General features: G+C 34.4%; 2 protein-coding genes across 2 annotated transcripts; one reads left to right on the forward strand and one right to left on the reverse strand.

The window, feature by feature from the left end:
* Window positions 1-10,322: 10,322 nt before the first annotated feature.
* LOC103831740 (tyrosine-sulfated glycopeptide receptor 1) lies at window positions 10,323-18,874 on the reverse strand. The gene has a single exon (XM_009107642.3). It carries the CDS (start codon window positions 13,757-13,759, stop codon window positions 10,496-10,498), a length of 3,264 nt encoding a protein of 1,087 aa, XP_009105890.1. The 5' UTR covers window positions 13,760-18,874; the 3' UTR covers window positions 10,323-10,495.
* Window positions 18,875-19,180: 306 nt separating this feature from the next.
* LOC103831742 (RING-H2 finger protein ATL3) lies at window positions 19,181-20,548 on the forward strand. Its single transcript, XM_009107644.3, has one exon. It carries the CDS (start codon window positions 19,453-19,455, stop codon window positions 20,362-20,364), a length of 912 nt encoding a protein of 303 aa, XP_009105892.1. The 5' UTR covers window positions 19,181-19,452; the 3' UTR covers window positions 20,365-20,548.
* Window positions 20,549-20,802: the final 254 nt, after the last annotated feature.

Genomic DNA, 20,802 nt, shown 5'->3' on the forward strand with positions numbered 1-20,802 from the left:
TAGACTTCAGAGAACCGCCTCTGCCCTCTACTACGGATCTTCCAACCAGACTCACTGACCACATCAGAGATAATAGCAGACCGAGGGACCCCAAGTACCCTATACCAATCTCCCCGGTTTCATCCAAAAGTCTTCCTGTACCCAGCCAATTATCAAGCCAAAAATAGGTTGATCTCCTATTATTAACCTCATACCTCAAACAATCATAATATCATATGCCAATTATAAAGCCAAAATTTCCTATTTTCTCTATGGGCCAGTAAAATTGATACGTATATTGTAACTCTAAATCTAAGAGGGGGACTAAATCTAATCTACGAAAGTATTTGAAAGGAAATAAACAAGCAAAAAAATAATTATTTCTTCCATTTCAAGATTTTTCTTATAATAAAAACAATTTTCTGTTTGATTTTAGTTAATATCGTTTCATTAATAATTTTAAAGAACAAAAGTAAAATTAGAAAATATATTTATCATATGCATTAAAAATAAAATGTTATTTATATTAAAACGAGTTGTAAAAGACTAAAATGATATTAATAAAATGAAAAATATAATATTGCATTCGCTAATCCCAACATATGTTTTCTAAGGCGACGTTCATTTAATAGACACAGATGAAAGACTAATCTCTTTCTGTCACACGCAGATTTACACCAGCAAAGCAAATATGAGTTTACTCTGACCTATTATCTCTTTGGTCATTCTTTGGTCAGAGTAATTCTAACTCACTGCTACTTTTATCTCATTTATAATATTTAGAGTTAAAATAGTTTTAGTTCACCTTTATTTCTTCTTATGTAATAGAGATTGCTATTTGTAAAAGAATAGCAAGAACCGGGCCAGAAAACAATGGAATAAAACATTTGAATGAACCCCCTACCTTGTGGCACCTAATTTAAATATATAAAAATAGCAATAGGATATCAAACAGATTTTAGATTTTATAGTTTATATACAAATAAACTTAATATTATAAAATAAAATAATATATAATTTATGTTCTAATTTTTTTTATCTTCTTTAAAGATAATAAAAATTAAGTTTTTGGTAATGGAAATTTATTTTGTAAACTTAATTAAACTAAACATGTTTTTTTTCTGAATGGGTCTCAATATTTATAAAATTCCTCTATTTTAAAAGTAAAAATAGCAAATACATTGAAGATGGTGTGAAACACTTATCAAAAGAATGGAAAATCTCTTGTGATATTTATATTTTTAGAAGAAAAATTAAACGGTTTCTCCTCTTTTTACTTTTTTTCCTTATTCTAATTGGTGATAAAGTTTATTTGAAAAAGTTTTAAAAATAAAGTTTATTAGAAAACACCAATGATGATAAGTTTAAAAAAAAAACCCAATGATGATTATTATGCCATAACTATTTATAAAAAGAAACAAAAGGCCGAAATGTTTAGAATGATTCATACGTTGATTCCCCCACCCTACCACAGACACTATGTATGAAATTTTTTTTTTTTTTTTTTGAGAAAGGGCTTTCAAGAGAATTTGTTTTCTTCCCATCAATTATTTGCTCATCCTTTATATGTTAGTTGCATGTTCCTCGTGCTCAAAATCGAAGTTTGAGTTGATTAGCGTAAAGTCTAAAACCCCTACTTGAGCAGAAGGTGTGATCAAAGTAGTAAAGGCACACAGTTACGTCGTCTCTTCTTCGGCCTCTTTGCCGTTAGAAACGGAGAAATAACAAAGAAAAAGGTGTAAATTGCATGGGATTCTCCCGTCCGTGAATAACCCAAAGTTTTTAAGGTGACTCTTTAAAAATTTGTTATTTTATTTTTAAATTCCCTTATATTTTTCAAAAATACAACTTTTTCATCTTATTCTCACTTGTTAAGATGACTAGAAAAATACAAAGTGGATGAGCCTGAATCAGACTCTGCTTCGTTTCGCTTCACTACTTCAAAAGCCAGAACAGCGAAGGAAAAAACAATACTTATCAAGTTAAAGTGAAATGAGAGAATTGTGTAACGATCATGCATCGGGGCTGAAAGATGAATGAAAACAGAAACTGTCAATATCTTAAATATTTTAAATTCACAATCAAGGATCAGAACAGATAAAGAAGAGAGAGAATGATAACTCATGATTAACCCGGATTCTTAATTTGGAGTTTTTAACTTATGATTTGATATTTTATGTTCGTTTTTTTTTACATTTTTTGGTTACGAACCAGCTTTTATATCTCTTGTTTAAGAGTTGGTTCTTAGCTTTTCTTAGTTGAAGCTAAGAACATCACTCTAAGAGCTGCTAAGAACTCTACCCAAAGAGTCTAGGTTAATCATGGTTTTAATTTATTTATTTTTTTGGTTAACTCTCTTAATTTATCTTACCGACTTGCTTTAATATTTTTCTAGTTATGAATAAATTATTAAAAGTCTATGAAATTTAATGTGATCTTTCTAAAGTTTATCAAAAGAAACACGATTTCTCCTCTTTCTTCTTTTTTCTATTTCTGACTTTTTTGGTGATAAATTTTATTGCTATAAGCCTATAAGTCTATAACTATTTATAAAAAGAAGAAAACGATTGTTTAGAATCGTTCGTACGTGGGTTTCCCCATCTTATCACTTTGTTTGAAGTATTGTCTTCTTCCCATTATTTATTTGAACATCCTTTATATGTTAGTTAATATGAACTGTTTTGCATGTTCCTCGTGCTAAAAATAAAAAAAAATTCTTGGAAAACATCGAAATTTGAATTGATTAGCATATAGTGTAAACCCATGTTTTCAACTGTCACAGCTAAAACCAACACATTACGAGAAAGAATAACTATCAAATTAGATGAACTTATAACCTAAAAATCGATTACTGATACGTGCATTGGTCTATTCTTTTATATATTAGTTAAAATTTATTCGATACGGTACTTTATATGTAATATAATTTTTTTGATATGATGACTCTTTAAATCTTAGTTTCGAAATGTTAGGATAAAAATTGATGAACCACTTTGGACTGTATCGATGATTTATGGGAATATATTATATGGATCATACTCTGATATCAAATTATGTTAGGTGAATTTTAAACTTAAAACTAATTGGTGTGGTCATCTCATTTATATATTCTTTTAACTTTCAATTAATCCCTGGACAGTATTTGAGAAATGATTTCTTACATATTATTTCTACAATTGTTTTTACTAAATAAATATGACATGATGACATGTCTTATGTCTAAATGTGATAACATTATTAGAATATGATAGTAAATTATACATCATCACTAAAGTAAATCTATTCAAATATGACATAAAATATTATAATAATAAAATAATATTTTTTTAAAAAAAATTTAAAACATTATTTATTTTTATTTTTATAATTATATAATTTTATTACTAAAAAAAAATGAAAATTGTTTTACAATTTCATAATTTTTAGCCGTAATATTATTCGTTTATTTTTACAATTTTTTTAAAAAAAACCTGTTTAATTTTACTTTTTTGATATTTTTTATTAATTTATACAAGTTAATTTATCATATTTTAACCAAAAGAAATAGATACAAGATGACAAAAAAAATAGATACAAGATTTATCTAAGATTATAATTATATATATATACATATATATTCTTAAATATAATTTAAAATAGACAAAATTATTTATTTATCTTAATTTTAAGTTCAATTAAATCAAAATCTATATTAAAATATTGGCAAAAAATAATAAAATCTAAAATAATAATCAAATTTTATTTTTGATTATAATTTAAATTTAAAACTTTGATTCCTGCACATGGTGCATAAAAACACTTAGTGGGTGTATATGAAAACAGAAAACAAATATTATTGACCTTTCAGTTGCATTATTTTCACTCTACCTATTTTTTTCTTTTACTTGTCATGTTCTCATGCAAGATATAGAACAAATGGGAAAGTATATGATTTTCAGGCATCTCAACATCGAAATTCTCTATTATTAATTTGAAGTATCCATCTAATAAATAATAATTCAATTTTTTCTCGTTATAGAATAATTTATACGTCTTTTTTTGAAAAAAAGTATTGTCTTCTTCCCAGTGTCAGTCTTGAGATATTCGGGTACAAAATAAAATATTAGACACTAAAATGTTCATAAAATTAAATTTAAAAATCAAAACTTAACCTATAACTTTAATATTGTTTATATATTGTTGCTTTATTACTTTTCTCATGAGACTAAAAAACAATATTTAAGATTTATTTGTTTTTATTTTTTAAGTTGGTTCCACGACTTTTGAGTTCTAACGTTTCACTTCTTCAAAAAAATTATGTTACTACATTAGTACTAATAAAAAAATCAAATAACAGAAACAGAAATCTTTAAAAAAGTCCTAGACCCCACACATTTGTTTCATAGGAATAGGGTCAGAACCGGGCCTGCTTCTTCCCCTTAATTTATTGATCGTCCTTTAAATGTTAGTTAACATGAATGTTTTGCATGTTCCTCGTGCTAAAAAAATCGAAGTTTTAATTGATAGCATAAAGTCTCTTTTTTTTGGTACACGAATAGCATAAAGTCTAAACTCATATTTTCATCACTAATGAAGTGTTAATCTTTTTTTCTACTGTCACAAGCGGTTTTAAAATCTTTTCTTAAAACATTAAGCTGTTTTGAATTTATTCGCAAGACTTCTTATAAATACCGATACATTGTTTCTGATCTCTATAGCTCAACTCACTCAAACAAACAATCACAATCATGTCATCATTCCCATTGGTATCTTTTCTCATCACTCTCCTGTTGGCTGCAGCTGTCTGCACCCACGGACAAGAATGGGTGAGGGACACCAACGGAAACAGAGTTCGAATCAATGATCAATACTTCATCCAACCAGTCAATACCGAGAATAACGGAGGTGGTCTTGTCCCACTTGCTGCTAAAATTTCCCTTTGTCTACTTGGTATCACCCAAGCACTTACGGGCGAACCGGGCGTGCGGGTTAGCTTCTCCTTTCCACCGTCGTTGATCCCTCCCATACCATTCTCCCCTGTCAGTACAAAATTCGGTATAACCATCGAGTTCAAGTCCAACGTCTGCAAGGACATCTCCAAGTTCTGGGAAGTCGATGGATCCTCACTGATTTCCGAAGAGCCTGCAATTCAAATCGGTGGTAACCCGCGGGAACGAAACAGCCGGTTTAAGATAGAGAAAGTGGGAGAAGAAGGAAGAACAAACATTTACAGATTTACCACTTCTGACGGAACCGTGGGAGCCGTCCCAGGGCCCTTGGACAGTTCACAACTAGTTCTCACCAATGATGTGGCTAAGACCATATTTTTCAAACTCATCAAAGTTAATGCTGTTACTACGGATGTTACTTCTACTTCTCGTGTTGATAAGTTAGGACTAAGGATGATTTTGTAATGTAAAAGCCAAAGACTCCGTCCATGGCCAAAAATAAGGGGTTGAGATTAATACCCGCATGTACGCATGCACGTAAACTTTTTTCTACTGTCAGGATAAGTAAAATATAAGTTATGTTTTCAAACTTGATATTCTATTTCCAATATTCTAAAAAAACTAATGGAAAATACCCTAAGATAGTACTAAAAAAATTACAAATATAGACTGTAAGGATGAAAATGACCAAAATATTTCATTAAAGAGTTAAATATACACTTATATAGGATTAACTAATTCAAAATTTAGGATAAACTAATCCAAACGTTAAGGTTTAGAGTTAAGGGGTGGAGATTGAGATTTAAAATTTTATAAAATAAAAAATAAATATTAAAAATTTGAAAATAAAAATTTTAAAATAGTTTCAAAAAGTATTTTCGAATTACAATAAGAAAATTTGAAACCAAAGATAAAAAAAAATTAAAAAAATAAAAAAATTTATAAATAAGTTCAAATTTGGAAACATATAATCTAAAACTTAATTTTTAAAAGTTGTCAAAACAAATTTCAGTATAACCATCGAGTTCAAGTCCAACGACTGTAAGGAGCTATCCAAGTTCTGGGAAGTCTATGAAGCACGGAATATCATTGAGCCTCCAATTCTCATCGGTGGTAGACCTGAGGAACCAAATAGCCGGTTTAAGATAGAGAAAGTCGGAGAAGATGGAACAAACATTTACAAATTGACCACTTCTACCGGAAACGTTGGATCCATCCCACTATTGGGAACTACACCACAACAAGTTCTAGTTCTCACCAATGATGTGGCTAAGACCATATTCTTAATTCTGTTTGAAGTCAAGTAACCCATCAAACTTAAATGGAATTCTAAAATTATTTATTTTCAAGTATTCGTAAATCATTGTGAGATATGTTTCTTCTTACTCTTTCTGACATATACAGTTTCTAGGCATTGAGTCTATTCTAACAAATAATTTTCATGAAAGTTTTGTTAAACCGGCATATTGATCCCGCTTAATCATCAATTTTCAAAAGTGTACGTATTCAGAAGCTACAAAGCATAAGGCAAACCATTCAAAACCAAAATAATTTAACTTTTAAGCCTTTTGAGCTTTTGACGTTAGCATATCTCTTGCGGCCGAATCAATGGGGATTTAGGCCAATCTTACCAGAAATCAGGAACATGTACCTTGTTCGAGGCCAAAAAGGGTGCAACGATAGATACTTTTTGTACACAAATCTTCCTAGAAACTTCTTTGTTCGACATCTCGTTGACATACATCGAACATCAACTAGACTTTTCGATTAAAACATACTTAAAAAAGAACTAATATACAATGAAAAAAAAAATAAAGAATACTAAAAATTGCGGAAGTCAAAGTTGCATATGTAGACAGACGCATCTTAAATTTTTTTCATATACAAGTGTATGTTTTTTTAAGAGAATTTGTACTCTCTACACATAACATTTACCTTATTTGCACTCCATACCTTATTTTCCCCCCCAATTTTCTTCTCTCCATCATTACCATTTTCCCCTCATTCTATGGTATCCCACTTTGTTTAGTATATTGAGCTAATTTGCTCTTTTTTTTACAAGTGTATGATATATATAATGAATTATATGATTAAATCTTTTGACGTTATATGTTACAACTTGCAAGTAAATCCCGTCCTCGTACGGCGAGATATTTGTCGAGGCCAAAATCAGACCACATTCAGCGTCTTTGAGATTCCTTCATATCCAAGAAAAATCAGCGGTTTCTTGATCTCTACGATACTCTTTTAGCCCTTATCATTATTCACTAGCTCCATTTTCTATGTCATTTCCAAATTCAAGAACAGACGTGTATATATATAGTTATATCCTCATACTAATTAGAATTATCAGACGAATGAATTTAAAGTCCATGGCTGAGTTTCGGGCAAAGAAAAACTCTAATTCCAAAACAAGGATTAATAGATTCACGACCAAATGCTCTTCGTTAGGGAAACAGCATCGTGCCCGTCTATATATACTCCGCCGCTGTGTCACCATGCTCCTCCGCTCCTACATCGATCAAGATGACTAAATTATCAATATATATAGAACACCTTAATATATGAGTTATATGGCTATATTTCTAGTTCTTTTTCTTCTAAATTTCGTTTTTTTTGTTGGCTTCCAACACCTCTAGCTAGAGTCTTTTGTGACCTTCTCCCCTCAACATGGATTAGGGTTTTGGCTACCGTGCTTGCTTACTTGCTTCATAGTGACTTAGGAAAGACGTTTTGTTGGAGAATATACTCCAAGTAATATTGTTTCCCCACAAGGTTGACATATATTACTAAAATCAAGAATAGAGAGCTAGAGAGTATAAGAGGGTCTACTTGTTAATTTTAATCTAAATAGATTAATTAGATCGTTTTGTTCTTTCCCTCTGTATCATGATGTGCTTCAAGTTTATTTGCATCTCCCTGCTATTTTAGTTGACTTGTAATAACAAAGAGGTTAATGTACCAACAAGAGATTCAACAAATGTAACTTGTTGGTCTTCTCGGTTACATTTGTCAAAATTACAAAAGTGTCAAAAAAGAAGTTAAAGCCCTTAATTTAAAATTATATTATTTTTGGAATTCAAAAGAGAAGCTTACCTAACGAATTTATTTTTCAATGGAGATTAGTTATGATTATTACCGCATTTTCTCCCAATAACACCAAACGCCGGCGTGTTAGCTCCGTAAAATCCCTTCCAAACCTTCTACAAAAATAATCTTCGTCTCTTTGTCAACGTCTCTGCTTCCTCTCCAATCTCCATTGATGTTTAGGTATGTCTCAGATTCTAACCTTTACGTTGCTTCCTCTTTCTCGTGCGCCATACTAGTCATTGCTCTATGTCTAGGCTTTGTTTTTTTTTGCTCGATGTCTCTTAACGTAACTATGCACACAAAGCTTCATACTTTCCCATGTTCTTTACATCATCAAGGCTTATATGACCATGAAAACTTTTAATATACAAGGAAATGATGGTTAACAATTTCACTTGACAAGAAAGAAAAAAAATGAAGTGTATATTTACTTATGCAGAATGTGTGATAAAAGTATAAAAAGGCATACAAGTTACTACGTCTCTTCATCGACTTCTTCTCTGTTACTTTGGTTTGTTGTTTCCTGCGTCTACATCATTAAGTCAGTCCACAACTTGTTGTATGACTGGTCTTTTCATAGGGTTTTGGTTCACACACATGCAGGCTATGTCAAGCACACGAAGCATCTCTTTTTCCTGACCACTCTTTCTCAGCAACGGATCAAACACCTCCTCCGGTTTCTCTTCCCTTCTCATTTGATGCACCCATGCCACTATTTCTCTCGACATCTTTGGTCTGAAAACCTCCATTGGTCTTTCCCCTGTGAGAAGCTCGAACATTACGACGCCAAAACTGTACACGTCCCCTCTCAGAGTGGCTACCCATGCTTGTCCGTACTCTGAGGGAATGTAACCCAATGTTGCATTAAAAAGACATTAAGGTTGGAGGTTGCGCGTCTCTGCTAGCTGATTTCTTCCTTGTCTTGGATTTGTGTCATTCTGTGGTTATAAATCTGAATTGTGAACGTTTTTGGTTGGTTCCAAAACCTCTAGCTTATCTCTTGTATGCTGTTTCCCTTCAACATGGGTTAGGGTTTGGGCTACCCTACCTGCTTATTTGCTTCACTTTTTTTTTTTGGTCAAAACCTACTTATTTGCTTCACAAGTGACTTAAAAACGTTTTGGTGGAGATTTTATCACAACCATCAATGTTCGACCGACATGGATGACTCGTTATTCGGCAGGCAACATGTTGGTCTTCTGGGCTACAGTTGTCAGAATTACCAAGTAATAAACGTAGCTTTGACATTTTTCACACCGAGTAATAAAGTAACGGAAATATAAGTAAGTTATTATTAATTATATTTCTTTGATCAATAGTATTTAAGATAAATAAAAATTTATTTATAAAATCAATACAATTTTAATTAATTTTTAGTTAAAAATAAATACAATTTGCATTGAAATTGTAAACTAATATTTTTTTGTAAAAAAAAAGATTAAAATTACATTTATTATAAAATAACATTTATTATAAAAAAGAAAATAAGAGAATTTATGGCCTTAAATATAAAAGTAATATTTTTTTCATACTCCTATGTCCTAAGAGAAAGCTTACCTAACGAATTTCTTTTTCAATGGAAGTTAGTTAGAGCACCCCCATTGAGGGTTCATGGGGGGAGTTCACACAAAAACCAAGAAAAAATAATAATAAAATAATTCAATCCCATGAACCCTCTCTCTCTTAAAGTTCTCTTGGTTGAATCCCTCTCTCCTAAAGTTCATCACTGTAGCGCGGGCCCCACGTGTCGTGGCGGCCCGCGATTGGTCTAACTTTTTTTTTTTTTTTTTTTTTTTTTTAAAAAACCAAAAAGAAAAAGAAACAAATTTTAATAATAAAAAACTAAAAAGATGAACCCCAAGAGGGGGTTCATTGATGTGGATGCTCTTATTACCGCATCTTCTCTAACACCTAAACGACAGCGTATTAGGCTTTTAGCTCCTTTATACCGTTAAAAGTCCAAACCTTTGACAAAAATCACTTTTTTCGCAAATTCTCTCTTCGTCTCCGTCTCTGCTTCCTCTCCATTGATGTTTAGGTATGTCTCAGCTTCTCGGATTCTCACATTTCTTTCGATTCCTCTTTCTCGTGCGCCCTGCATACTACTCATTGCTCTATGTCTCGCTTTTGTCTTTTGTTCTATGTCTTTTACGTAACTATGCACACCAAATGTTCGTTGAAATGCCTCTTAGAAGCCCCACTTCGATTTTACAATCTCATCCTTAGAGCATGATAGGTCTAAGGAGATTTTCAATGAAACCCATTTTGATTTTAGAAAACTGGTTTTGAAATTCTGTGATTCGAGCATGTCTGTATATATAGATCTAGTTCTGGAAAAGCCACAAAGCTTCATACTTTACACCATCAAAACTTTTTAATTTACAAGAAAATGATGGTTACCATTTGCACTTGACAAGACCCACAAAAAAAAAATGAAGTGTATATTTACTTAATGCAGAATGTGTGATGAAAGTATAAAAAAAGGCACACACAAGATGTTACTTTGTCTCTTCTTCTTCTTCAGCTTCTTCTCTGTTACTTTGGTTTCTGTTTCCCGCGTCTACATCATTAAGCCAGTCCACAACTTGTTGTATAACTGGTCTTTTCATTGGGTTTTGGTTCACACACATGCAGGCTATGTCAAGCACACGAAGCATCTCTCTTTCGTGACCACTCTCTCTCAGCAACGGATCAAACACCTCCTCTGGTTTCTCTTCCCTTCTCATCTGATTCACCCACGCGACTATTTCTCTCGACATCTTCGGTCTGAACACCTCCATTGGTCTTTTCCCCGTGAGTAGCTCGAGCATCACGACGCCAAAACTGTACACGTCACCTCTCAGAGTGGCTACCCACGCTTGTCCGTACTCCGGGGGGATGTAGCCCAGTGTGCCCACAAGCTCTGTTGTAACGTGGGTGCGGTACGGAAGGATCAGTCTCGACAAGCCGAAGTCCGCGAGGTAGGCCTTGAAACTTCCGTCCAAAAGGATGTTGCTGGACTTGATGTCTCGGTGTACTATGTGCGGTTCGCATATCTGGTGCATGTACGCTAGTCCGCAGCTTGCTCCTCTCATGATATGAAGTCTTTTAGCCCAATCCAGTTGAGCTGGACCTTCTGGATTCTCGTGCAGCCAATAGTCAAGGCTTCCGTTTTCCATGAACGAGTAGATAAGTATCCGAGCACTGTCATGGACGCAGTAGCCTTGTAGAGCGACCAGGTTCTCATGTTTGGCTCTTGACAGAACTTCCACCTCCGCCTTGAACTCTTTCTCCATCAAACCATAGTCTCCGGTGAGTTTCTTAACCGCCAGTTTCGTCCCATTGTCCAAGACAGCCTTGTAGACAAGACCAAACCCGCCGCATCCGATGATATTAGCTTGGCTGAAGTTGTTGGTAGCTTTCAGGAGCTCAAATATGGTCAGGTCTTTAACTTCGTATCTACTGTTCCCGAACAGCAGCACAAGGCTTATATCTTTCTCCGAACCCGGAGGGACTTCGGAATACGAGGCGTTGGAGTTTATCTCCAGTTCTGCGTTCTCAGAGTCTCCTGGGTTTACTCTCCTCTTTGACATCACCCACAAAGCAAGCATCACCAAAATCAAACTGACGCCGAAAAAGATCCCAATGACAATCCCCAAAACAACCGTTGTGCTCGCCTTTTCGTTTGTATAAGGCTTGGGTGCAACCGTGCAGGAGAGTTGCAGTACACGGCCACACAGCAATGGGTTTCCTTCAAAATACGATTTTGGGAAAGTGTCGAACTGAGACCCTGTAGGTATCTGCCCGCTGAGAGTGTTGTTTGCAACGTTGAAATAGGACATGAAATGGAGTCCCGTGAGCGACCAAGGGATTCTGCCAGATAGATTATTGTTGGACAGGTCCAGCCTCTCTAAGCTTGTGAGGTTTGACAATTCATCTGGGATGCTACCTGAAAACTTATTACCTAAAAGCTCGAGGTGCATGAGAACCTTTAGCTGTCCGATCTCAACTGGTATGCTCCCGGTCAGGTTATTCCTTCGGATATATATCGCAGGTGGAAGGCTGGCAAGCTGATTGTATTGTTGATTGCTGGTGATATTATTGGGCTTTACAAAAACAGGTAGCTCTAGATAGGTCCTCTCTGTTGCATCATATACCTTTTGGGACATGAGTGCTCTCAGCTGAAACAGTTCCTTTGGAAGCTCTCCTGTAAGAAGGTTATCAGAAAGATCCAAGTAAAACAGGTTTGGAAGAGTTCCTAGCCAACCAGGAATCGACCCCACGAATCGATTTTGTGACAGGTCCATAAGTTCTACGCTCTTGAGCTTGATCAGCCAAGCTGGTATTTCACCTTTCAATCTAGATCCACCGGTACCGAAGATTTGGAGCTTTGGAAATGCACCTGATGCTAGAAAATCCTCGTTGCTTGGTATTGTTTCGTCGTAAAAGTTCTTTGCAATGATGAGAGTAGACAGATTCTTGCAGCCTTGCAGAATACTGAGAGCTCCTGTAATGTTCGTCATGTTATTGTCTGAGAACGTAAAGAACGTCAGAGACTTCAGTTCCAGTACTTGTGGAGATATCTGTCCCGTTAACTTGTTGCCTGCAAACCTCATCGCTGTCATGTTTCTGCAGGAGTAAACCGTCGAGGGGAAGTCACCGGTGAAGCTATTGTTTCCGAGGTCCAGAATGCTGAGGCTCTGAAAACGAGAAAAGTCTACCGATAAGGTTCCTCCCAGCCGATTAACCCTTAGATTCAGCTTCTCGAGTTTGGTGCAGTTGGAGAGAGAGACCGGGACAAAACCTGTGAGGTTATTGATATGGAGCCGGAGGCTGCGCAGATTGATTAGTCTACCTATATCCTTTGGTATATCTCCTTGGAGTTGATTGAAGTAAAGCTCAAGCAGTGTCAGTTTAGTGAGACGAGTGATCCCATCATCGATCCTCCCTGAAAGATGGTTGACTGGTAAAGAGAACTCCTCGAGCTCAGAGAGATTGTAGACTTCTTTTGGGATTTCACCAGATAGATTGTTGAAGCCTGCTCGAAGAGAATTTAGCTTCAAACATCTGCCTAACCCTCCAGAGATATCGCCTGAGAATTTGTTATAAGAGAAGTCCAGTTTGGTGAGCTGCGGTGAAGTGGTGCACATGAAGGAAGGGAGTGGACCGGTGAAGCTGTTGTTGCTGACGTTGAAGCTGGTGAGATTGAAAGCGCCTTGAAGGAAAACAGAGCCGCTTAAGATTTGGCCTTGGAGAAAATTACTGGAGAGATCAACTGTCTGGATTGGGAAGTTTCTGCTGGTTCCGTTGGCTTCAAGTGGCAGTTCGCCGTTGAAACTGTTGTAACTAAGATCAAGAAACGTGAGGTGATCAAGAACGGAGAAGAAGCCTTGTGGGAGAGGACCAGAGAGACGGTTATGAGAAAGGTCGAGACGAGTGAGACGAGGGAGATCCAAAACAGAGGAGGGGAGATTGCCTGAGAGTCCTCTAGAGGGCAAAAGAATCGAAGTGACTCGATTTTGTGGAGAATCATCGCAAGAGATTCCTTCCCAGGAGCAACAATCAGTAGACGAGCTCCAATGCAAAGGAGAAGCTGGAGATGATACGTTGCTGGAGAAGAAAAGGAGAGAATCTCGATCTTGGAGATTACAGACAGCTTCTGAAACTGTAAGGAAGAAGACAGAGATGGAAAGAACGTAAATAAGGAGGAAGAGGAACATAGGTACTGGTCTCACAAGGAGACAAATGGATTTGGTAGATCTCATCTTCTTCTCGTCAATCATGGCGAGAACAAGAGAACAAAACTTAGAAAGATTTGAGTAAGCTTGAAGGAGAAGGAGGAGGAGGAGACGAAAGAGAGGGAAAAGAAGCAAAAGACATCATTATCCAATCTGGGTTTGTGTGTCTGAAACTTGTAAATGGCTCTCAATACCATCGTTGACCAAAGGGAATAGTCAGACCAAACAGAAGAAAACTTCTTGTCACACCCAAAGTTACTTTTTATTGCCTTTATTTTATTTTATCATGTTATCCTGAGTGTGGTTGTGGCCTGTGTGTATTGTTTTTTTGTTATACTATCTTTTTAATATTCCTCCTGTAATAATAGTTTTTTTTTGTTATTCCTCTAATGAAACCTTAAGTACAACCCTATGAATACCTATGTAATTGTTAAAGTCAACGCTAATATATATTTATTTTTGTGAAAATCAATATAGTTATATGATTTATCTGGTTATGTTGTCAGTTGTCATTTGTTTATGGTTTGATATAATTCTTCTTTTTTTTTCTGCTGAATGCGTTTTAACTATTGATCATGAAAGAAAAAACAAGAAGGAAGTTGGGTCATTTCATGTTTTTGAAGATGGAGGTGCGTGCGTGCGTGCTATGATGTTGATCATGAAAATTGAATTTGATGATATTATAATCATGATGAGCACAAACATTATGATGTGAAATAAAATAAGATTAACAAAAGTGAATAAGAAAAGAAAAAAAAAGATGGTGAGGAATAGTATGATGATTATTTTATTTTTGTATAAAAGATGAGAGGCGTTTACCTTTTGGGGCGGCTTGGTTAGTAAGTGGCTCGTAGTGGTGGTGTTGCACCTTTTTCATATATCTTCGATTTTAAATTTTATTTTTATAATCATCTTTTGTATTTTGCTCTTTTTCTTTATTCGTTCTTTTATTGCGCCAAGTGTAAGCCACATTTAACATTAGATAGTGGTCATAAAGAACGAAAGGTAGATAAAGAAGATGATCAAATGATACGGTTTTTTAGAAAGGGATACTATTTATTTTGTTTGACTTTAAATTTTTTGTGGTTATAAAAATCCTCGAAGCTGTTCATGTGTTGTTGTTTTTTTTCTTAATTTACTAATGGCCAAATGGCGTATGTATATGATAGCTGACAAGTTAATTAAAACAATATGGTATTAAACTTATCAAGGTCTTCTACTTTTCGGATTATTGTATTATAAAGTATCATCCCAAACTGAAGAAAAAACAAACAGTGCAATAGTAAATTAAAAACTAGACTAAAAACGAAATTCAAGTTGCTATATTAGTTATGTAGAAACCAAAAATGTTATGGAGTCTCATTAAAAAGATGCTAATACTTTTGATTAGTGTTTAGTAACAGTATGTAATGATGGTGTAATTTTATTTATTTTATTGAAATAACATATTTATATAATAGAATTCGAAAGGCATCCTATAAGAATAGTTATCTATTCAGTGGAAACCTGAGGCTCAGATTGAGAATAAACTGTTGTGTGACTTTACACAACGATAACATATTATTAGCCCTTAAGCGATAACATATTATTATTATTTACCTTTCGGTATAAGCGGATCTAATCTTTCATGTAAATAAGAAAAAAGCTATTTCATCTTAGCTATTGTTTTCCACTGAAATATTTTAGGTTAAATCATATAGAGAATCTCTAATAACTTATTCTCAATCCCGAGAAATTTGTTATTTATATATTCACGTACCTCAAATCCAGGTTTAATCAAGCTTGTCGTTTTCTCAGCTCACGATCGAATGAGGAACAGCCAATAGCTAATGTATATTTATTTCATGTATAACCTGTTTTTGGTTATTTTGTTGGTTAGAGATCGTATCCATTTCAGAACACGGCACATCAGCTTATATGTTTCTCTGTCTTGAAAAGAACTCATTCAAATATTTTTTGTTGTCTGAAATTTTCTTCTCTTTTTCTTCTTAATTTACAGTTTCAATGTTTCTTGTTAATTGATAAACAATTGTGTAGCTTGTAAGACAGTTCAATTCGACGACTTGGATTAGGATATTCCATTTTTGTGCATACAATTCCACTGAAAGATAACATGTCCTAAAAAAAAAAAAAACATGTCCTGGCTTATATTGTCCTTTTGTAACATGTATTATCCTTTTTCCCTGCTCCAGATACAGCTATTTAGTTGCAGAATATAATATAGGGAAATTAGGAGATATAGATATTTTTCGAATCATTTGAAAATATTTAAAGAAGTGCTACTTGGAGTTCTTAAATAAATAGACAGAAAAGTATAAAAGTCAAACCCTAATAACATCAACTTTGTTTTAGTACTACATATATGAATAGCATTATGTTAAATAAATTTTCTGACGACGCGAAATATGTGCTCTCCTCGTGAATTTTCATTGATCAAGGGAGAGAAAACGTTTGACTTTATACAAAATAGTTTTTTTAAAAAAATTCCGTACATATATTATGAATTATACACATACAAATCTGGAGTATTGCTTATCTTCTATATTGATCGTGTTAAGACATAACATATGTATGCTTTGAGTTGGACCGGTAAGATCATGCGAAAAGAACAAAATCTAACCACTAGGCCTTTTAGAATATAAATGCATATAATATGTGTGTGTGTCTTAAACTATGGCCTTTAATGGCTGTAGTTATTAGAATTTTGTACAAAGAAATGTTTAATCATTCAATCAAATTATAAGGAAAATACTATATCTAGGAGCTGAGAATTTTTCTCGGGGATTTTAATTAAGCTTGGTGTGGTAGATTTAGAAGGAAGCCTTTATTTATGTGCTATTTTTAAGATATATCTTAACTTTTTCTTATAATTTTTGACTAATTTATTAACAAAAAAAACAAAGCTGTTACTATTTAGGTTTTGAAAAAAAAAGAGAATCTAAAGCAAACAAAAAAACCTAACACCAAAATCATATCTAGAAACTAAACCATTCAAAACAATATTTGATGAGAATTCAAAATGGTTTAATAAATATTCTGTTTGAGTTGGTAAGCCCAAAACAAATCATGAGATGTTTGAGTAAAGTCAAAGCAAAATTAACCCTATATATAGTGATTACTCTAAAAAGAGCCAACAAAGAAAAATAGGAGACAACTAGTCAGACCCTTTTTTAGTGCAAATTGACCTTTGAAAAAGACGGATCAGTATAGGGACCGACCCGTTAATTCAATTAGAACCCATTTGGGCCATAACCTGATTCGGCGCATACAGTCAACTAGCTACGGCCTGATCCGACGCTCCTCCCTTGTGGATTTTAATAAAACCCGTAAATGTTCAGCAAAGCCCAAAAAAACATCTTCGTAAAACATAAATGATCTGTTAAAAATGCGCCATCGTCCATGGAACCAAAAGTAATACTATCTTGATGATTTGTAGAGACATGAATTCGTCAAGTAGTTAATGTGAAATCCATATGAATCTAGGGAGAATGATTTAAAGAAAAGGATATGTTATTATAGGAAGAAGAGGGTGAAGGAGATCATAATTCTTCTCTCATCATTTTGCCTAGTAACCATAATCTTTTGACTTTTAAGAAAAACAATGTTACAGTTTCTTAATATTCCTTTCGAGTAATTATCATTTAAGAGGATTTGGGACACTTTTAAAATATTAAGTTATTGCTTTTCTTGAGCAAGAAATCAGGTTGATGTGTGTGTTGTAGGTTGAAACTTTGATTATAATATAACTCAAGGTTCAACGGACTGAAATACCGTTTTGGGATTATATACTAACTTAATAATAGTATGAGTTAGTAAACTAAATCTGACACAAATTTATTATTATCAAGATTAGAATTATAATTAAAAATCAGACATGGGCTGATTAGATATTTTAATATCATAACTATTTTAACCTCTTAAGTGTTTCAAAAAAAAAACTCTTAAAATGATTCTTTAAAACAATTTTTCTGTCCATATATATTTATGAGTGCCTGAAGCTGCAAATGACTTTAAGGTTCCACTTCGTGAAAAGACAAGATCCTTAAACATAGGACTCGAGCAGGAGGATTGTTTTCCACTTCCTTTGATCTTGAAAGCCTAAAAGGATCTTCATTTAGCTCAATATACGTAGATACAATATGATTTTAGCAATATACGTAGATACAATATGATTTTAGCTATCTAAATTATTTTTAGTTAGTGGATGTCCCAACGTCATCTATTACATTTGACTTACTTTGCTTGTTTATTCAAAAAATTAACGCATGTTAAGAGAGTAAAAGGTAGTGGTGGCCTGGAGGGTTATCGATATCGTGGAAAGACTAAAGAGTGTTAAAAGATGTGTAAACCAGTCGACACACACCATCATTTTAGTTTATAATGCACTCCATATTCTTTGAGAAATTTTATTGGTAAGAAAACATTCATGCTTGTCTAGTAAGAACATTTAATTAAATATCATCCATAAGCTGCATTTGTAAATATAGTACTAATATTGTTGAAATACAATAAAGACATTCAAGGAGACTCATCAAAAGTCTATTCGAATTGGTCGTGGTAATATTTGAAATAATATTTGAAGCTATGTGGCTATAACATTAAGCTCTTGGCTATAATATTAAATTCTATAGACGTCTAATTTAAAATCAATTAGTTATAAATAGATTGACCTAAATTTTTATATATTATTTAAATCCACTTTTATTTTTGTGATGTAAGATTTGTTTATTTCCAACAACTTTTTTTTTCTTTGAGCTTTGTATTTGGAAAGATTTCTGTCTTCATCAGCATTGTCTCTGCCTAAATTTCCAGACTAAGAATAAATAACTTTTTTACACAAAAAATGGGATTTACCTACCAAAGCATAAATGGAATGGTCCCCTCCAAGAGAGGCAATGCAGTGATTGGTACAACCGTATAGGTACAAACAGATATTACAACGGTTCACATTTAGCAAGTTGCGGAATGGTCTTATCACTACAAGTTTTTTCACTGGTCAAGTTTATTGCAGCATCGGTATACTTATCCAAAGATTAGCAAAGAAAAAAAATCTGCATTATCGCTAAGTTCATTTGCTTACTAATTTAAACATTTAAAATATATAATGTTTTCTACGAAATACTATACATTGTTAAAAATAATATTTTCCGCAGTAAAATAATAAAGACATTAGTCAAGAAAATAATAATTAGTAGTATTATTTTCGTTAATGGAGAAGAATTAAGAAATAGTGATATTTGTACTCTCTACACATAACTTACCCCCTATTTGCACTCCATACCCTATTTCCCTTCAATTTTTTCCCCCCATCACTACCATTTTCCCCCAACTCAATGGTATCTCACTCTTTTGAGTATATTGAGCTAATTTGCTCAAAGAAATAATCATTGTGGTGGAGTAGAGAGAGATTTTTATAGGGAAGAGTTACTTGGCCCCACTCCTCGATGTCATCTCCTTCATTGCTTCTCTCTTATCATTCCTTCTTCTTCCTTCCATGACCATGGGCCATGAGAGATACTGAAACACAGACCTTTTCTTGTTTTGCACTTTCCTAATCTCACACAAAGCTCCATCCTTTGCTAATCTCACATAAAGTCTCATCCTTTTCCACCAAAAGAGCAGTTTCAGCTTCTGGGCTCATCTTGGAACACTCATTGTGTCTCTAGAAGCAAACTTGAAGAAGCAGAACAAAAAAAGTTTTGATCTTTTCGAGAAAAAAACACTCCTCTTTGTCACCAATGGACGATGATGGATCTGCTCATAGCTCACTGTTCGGAGACCTATCCACCGAAGAGGTCACAAGCAAGATCATCCTCACAGCAGTCATTGTTCTGTTCATGGCGGTTCTCTTCGTCCTTATCCTCCACCTCTACGCCAAACTCTACTGGTGGCGATTAGATCACCACCTCCAGCAGCAAGAACAAGAACAAGAGCTAGAGCAAGAAGACCAATCACCAATCACTCCTCCTGTAATAACCACTCGCCGACAGCGACGTCGTTTCATCTTCGTCCCGGGGCAAGACGCTTTATCCAACACTGGAGGGCTTACCCCTTTTGAGCTCAGTTCCTTGCCTATTGTCTTTTTCAGACAAGACAGTTGTAAGGACGGTTTGGAGTGTGCTATTTGCTTGTCTGCGCTTGTCAAAGGAGACAAAGCTAGGCTGCTTCCAAAGTGTAGCCACAGCTTCCACGTTGAGTGTATTGACATGTGGTTTCAGTCTCATTCGACTTGTCCCATTTGCAGAAACGCTGTTCTTGAAGCTAACTCAAAGGGAGTTGAACAAGTTTCCGACAATGTATCAGATGCTTTGTCTCAGATTTCGAGTTCTTCTTCGGATTTTCCGACCAATGTGTTGGTATGGGGTCGCCAGGATCAGGTTAGTACCAGAAACACCAATGTTGGGTCTCAAGAAGAGGGTACTGGTCAAGATGCTGTTGTTCTTGATATCAATGATTCTGCAGCTAGGAGTCAAAATGTGCCGTCTTCATCAGCAATAAGGTTTATTGCTGAGGAGGAAGAGCCAAAGTCTCCAATGACAACTAGGTTGAGGTCTTTGAGGAGGTTTCTGAGCAGAGACAAGAGAGTCTCTTGTAGCAATAGCAGTGGTAGTTCCAGTGCTGCTGGTGCTGCTGCTTCTGTTGATCCTTGAAGTTTGTGAGTGATTAGATTAGTAGCTGAGCGAAAAGGTTGCATGAAGATGTCAAACTGTGTAGTGGTCTCTGCTTTTGTTACTGGCTTTTGTGTGTTTGAGAGGTTTCTTTGTTATCCAAGTATATCATTTATCTATGCCAAGGGAATTTGGAACTCAGAAGCTTTTGTTTTACTTAGATCAACACAAGAGTCCTATATTTCTTTCTAATCAACTTCTGAGATTCATAGACGCAACAAATGGTTGCAGAAAGCTCATCTACACTAACACAGTCCTATTTGTTTGCTTTACCATAAACGACAGTACTGCATAACTAAACCGGTTAGATCTTTGTTTGTTTCACTTTTTGTCTTTCCTAATTAAAGTAAAAGAAAATAAAAAAACCGTTGATGATTATTATAAAAGACATGATCTGTTAACCTGCAAACTTTCTTCTCA

Source organism: Brassica rapa, chromosome A07, assembly GCF_000309985.2.
Source record: "Brassica rapa cultivar Chiifu-401-42 chromosome A07, CAAS_Brap_v3.01, whole genome shotgun sequence".
Lineage (NCBI taxonomy): Eukaryota > Viridiplantae > Streptophyta > Magnoliopsida > Brassicales > Brassicaceae > Brassica > Brassica rapa.

Bases quoted from the DNA above. Each gene is read 5' to 3' on its own strand.
- LOC103831740 (XM_009107642.3), bottom strand. From the start codon at position 13,759: ATGATTGACGAGAAGAAGATGAGATCTACCAAATCCATTTGTCTCCTT.
- LOC103831742 (XM_009107644.3), top strand. From the start codon at position 19,453: ATGGACGATGATGGATCTGCTCATAGCTCACTGTTCGGAGACCTATCC.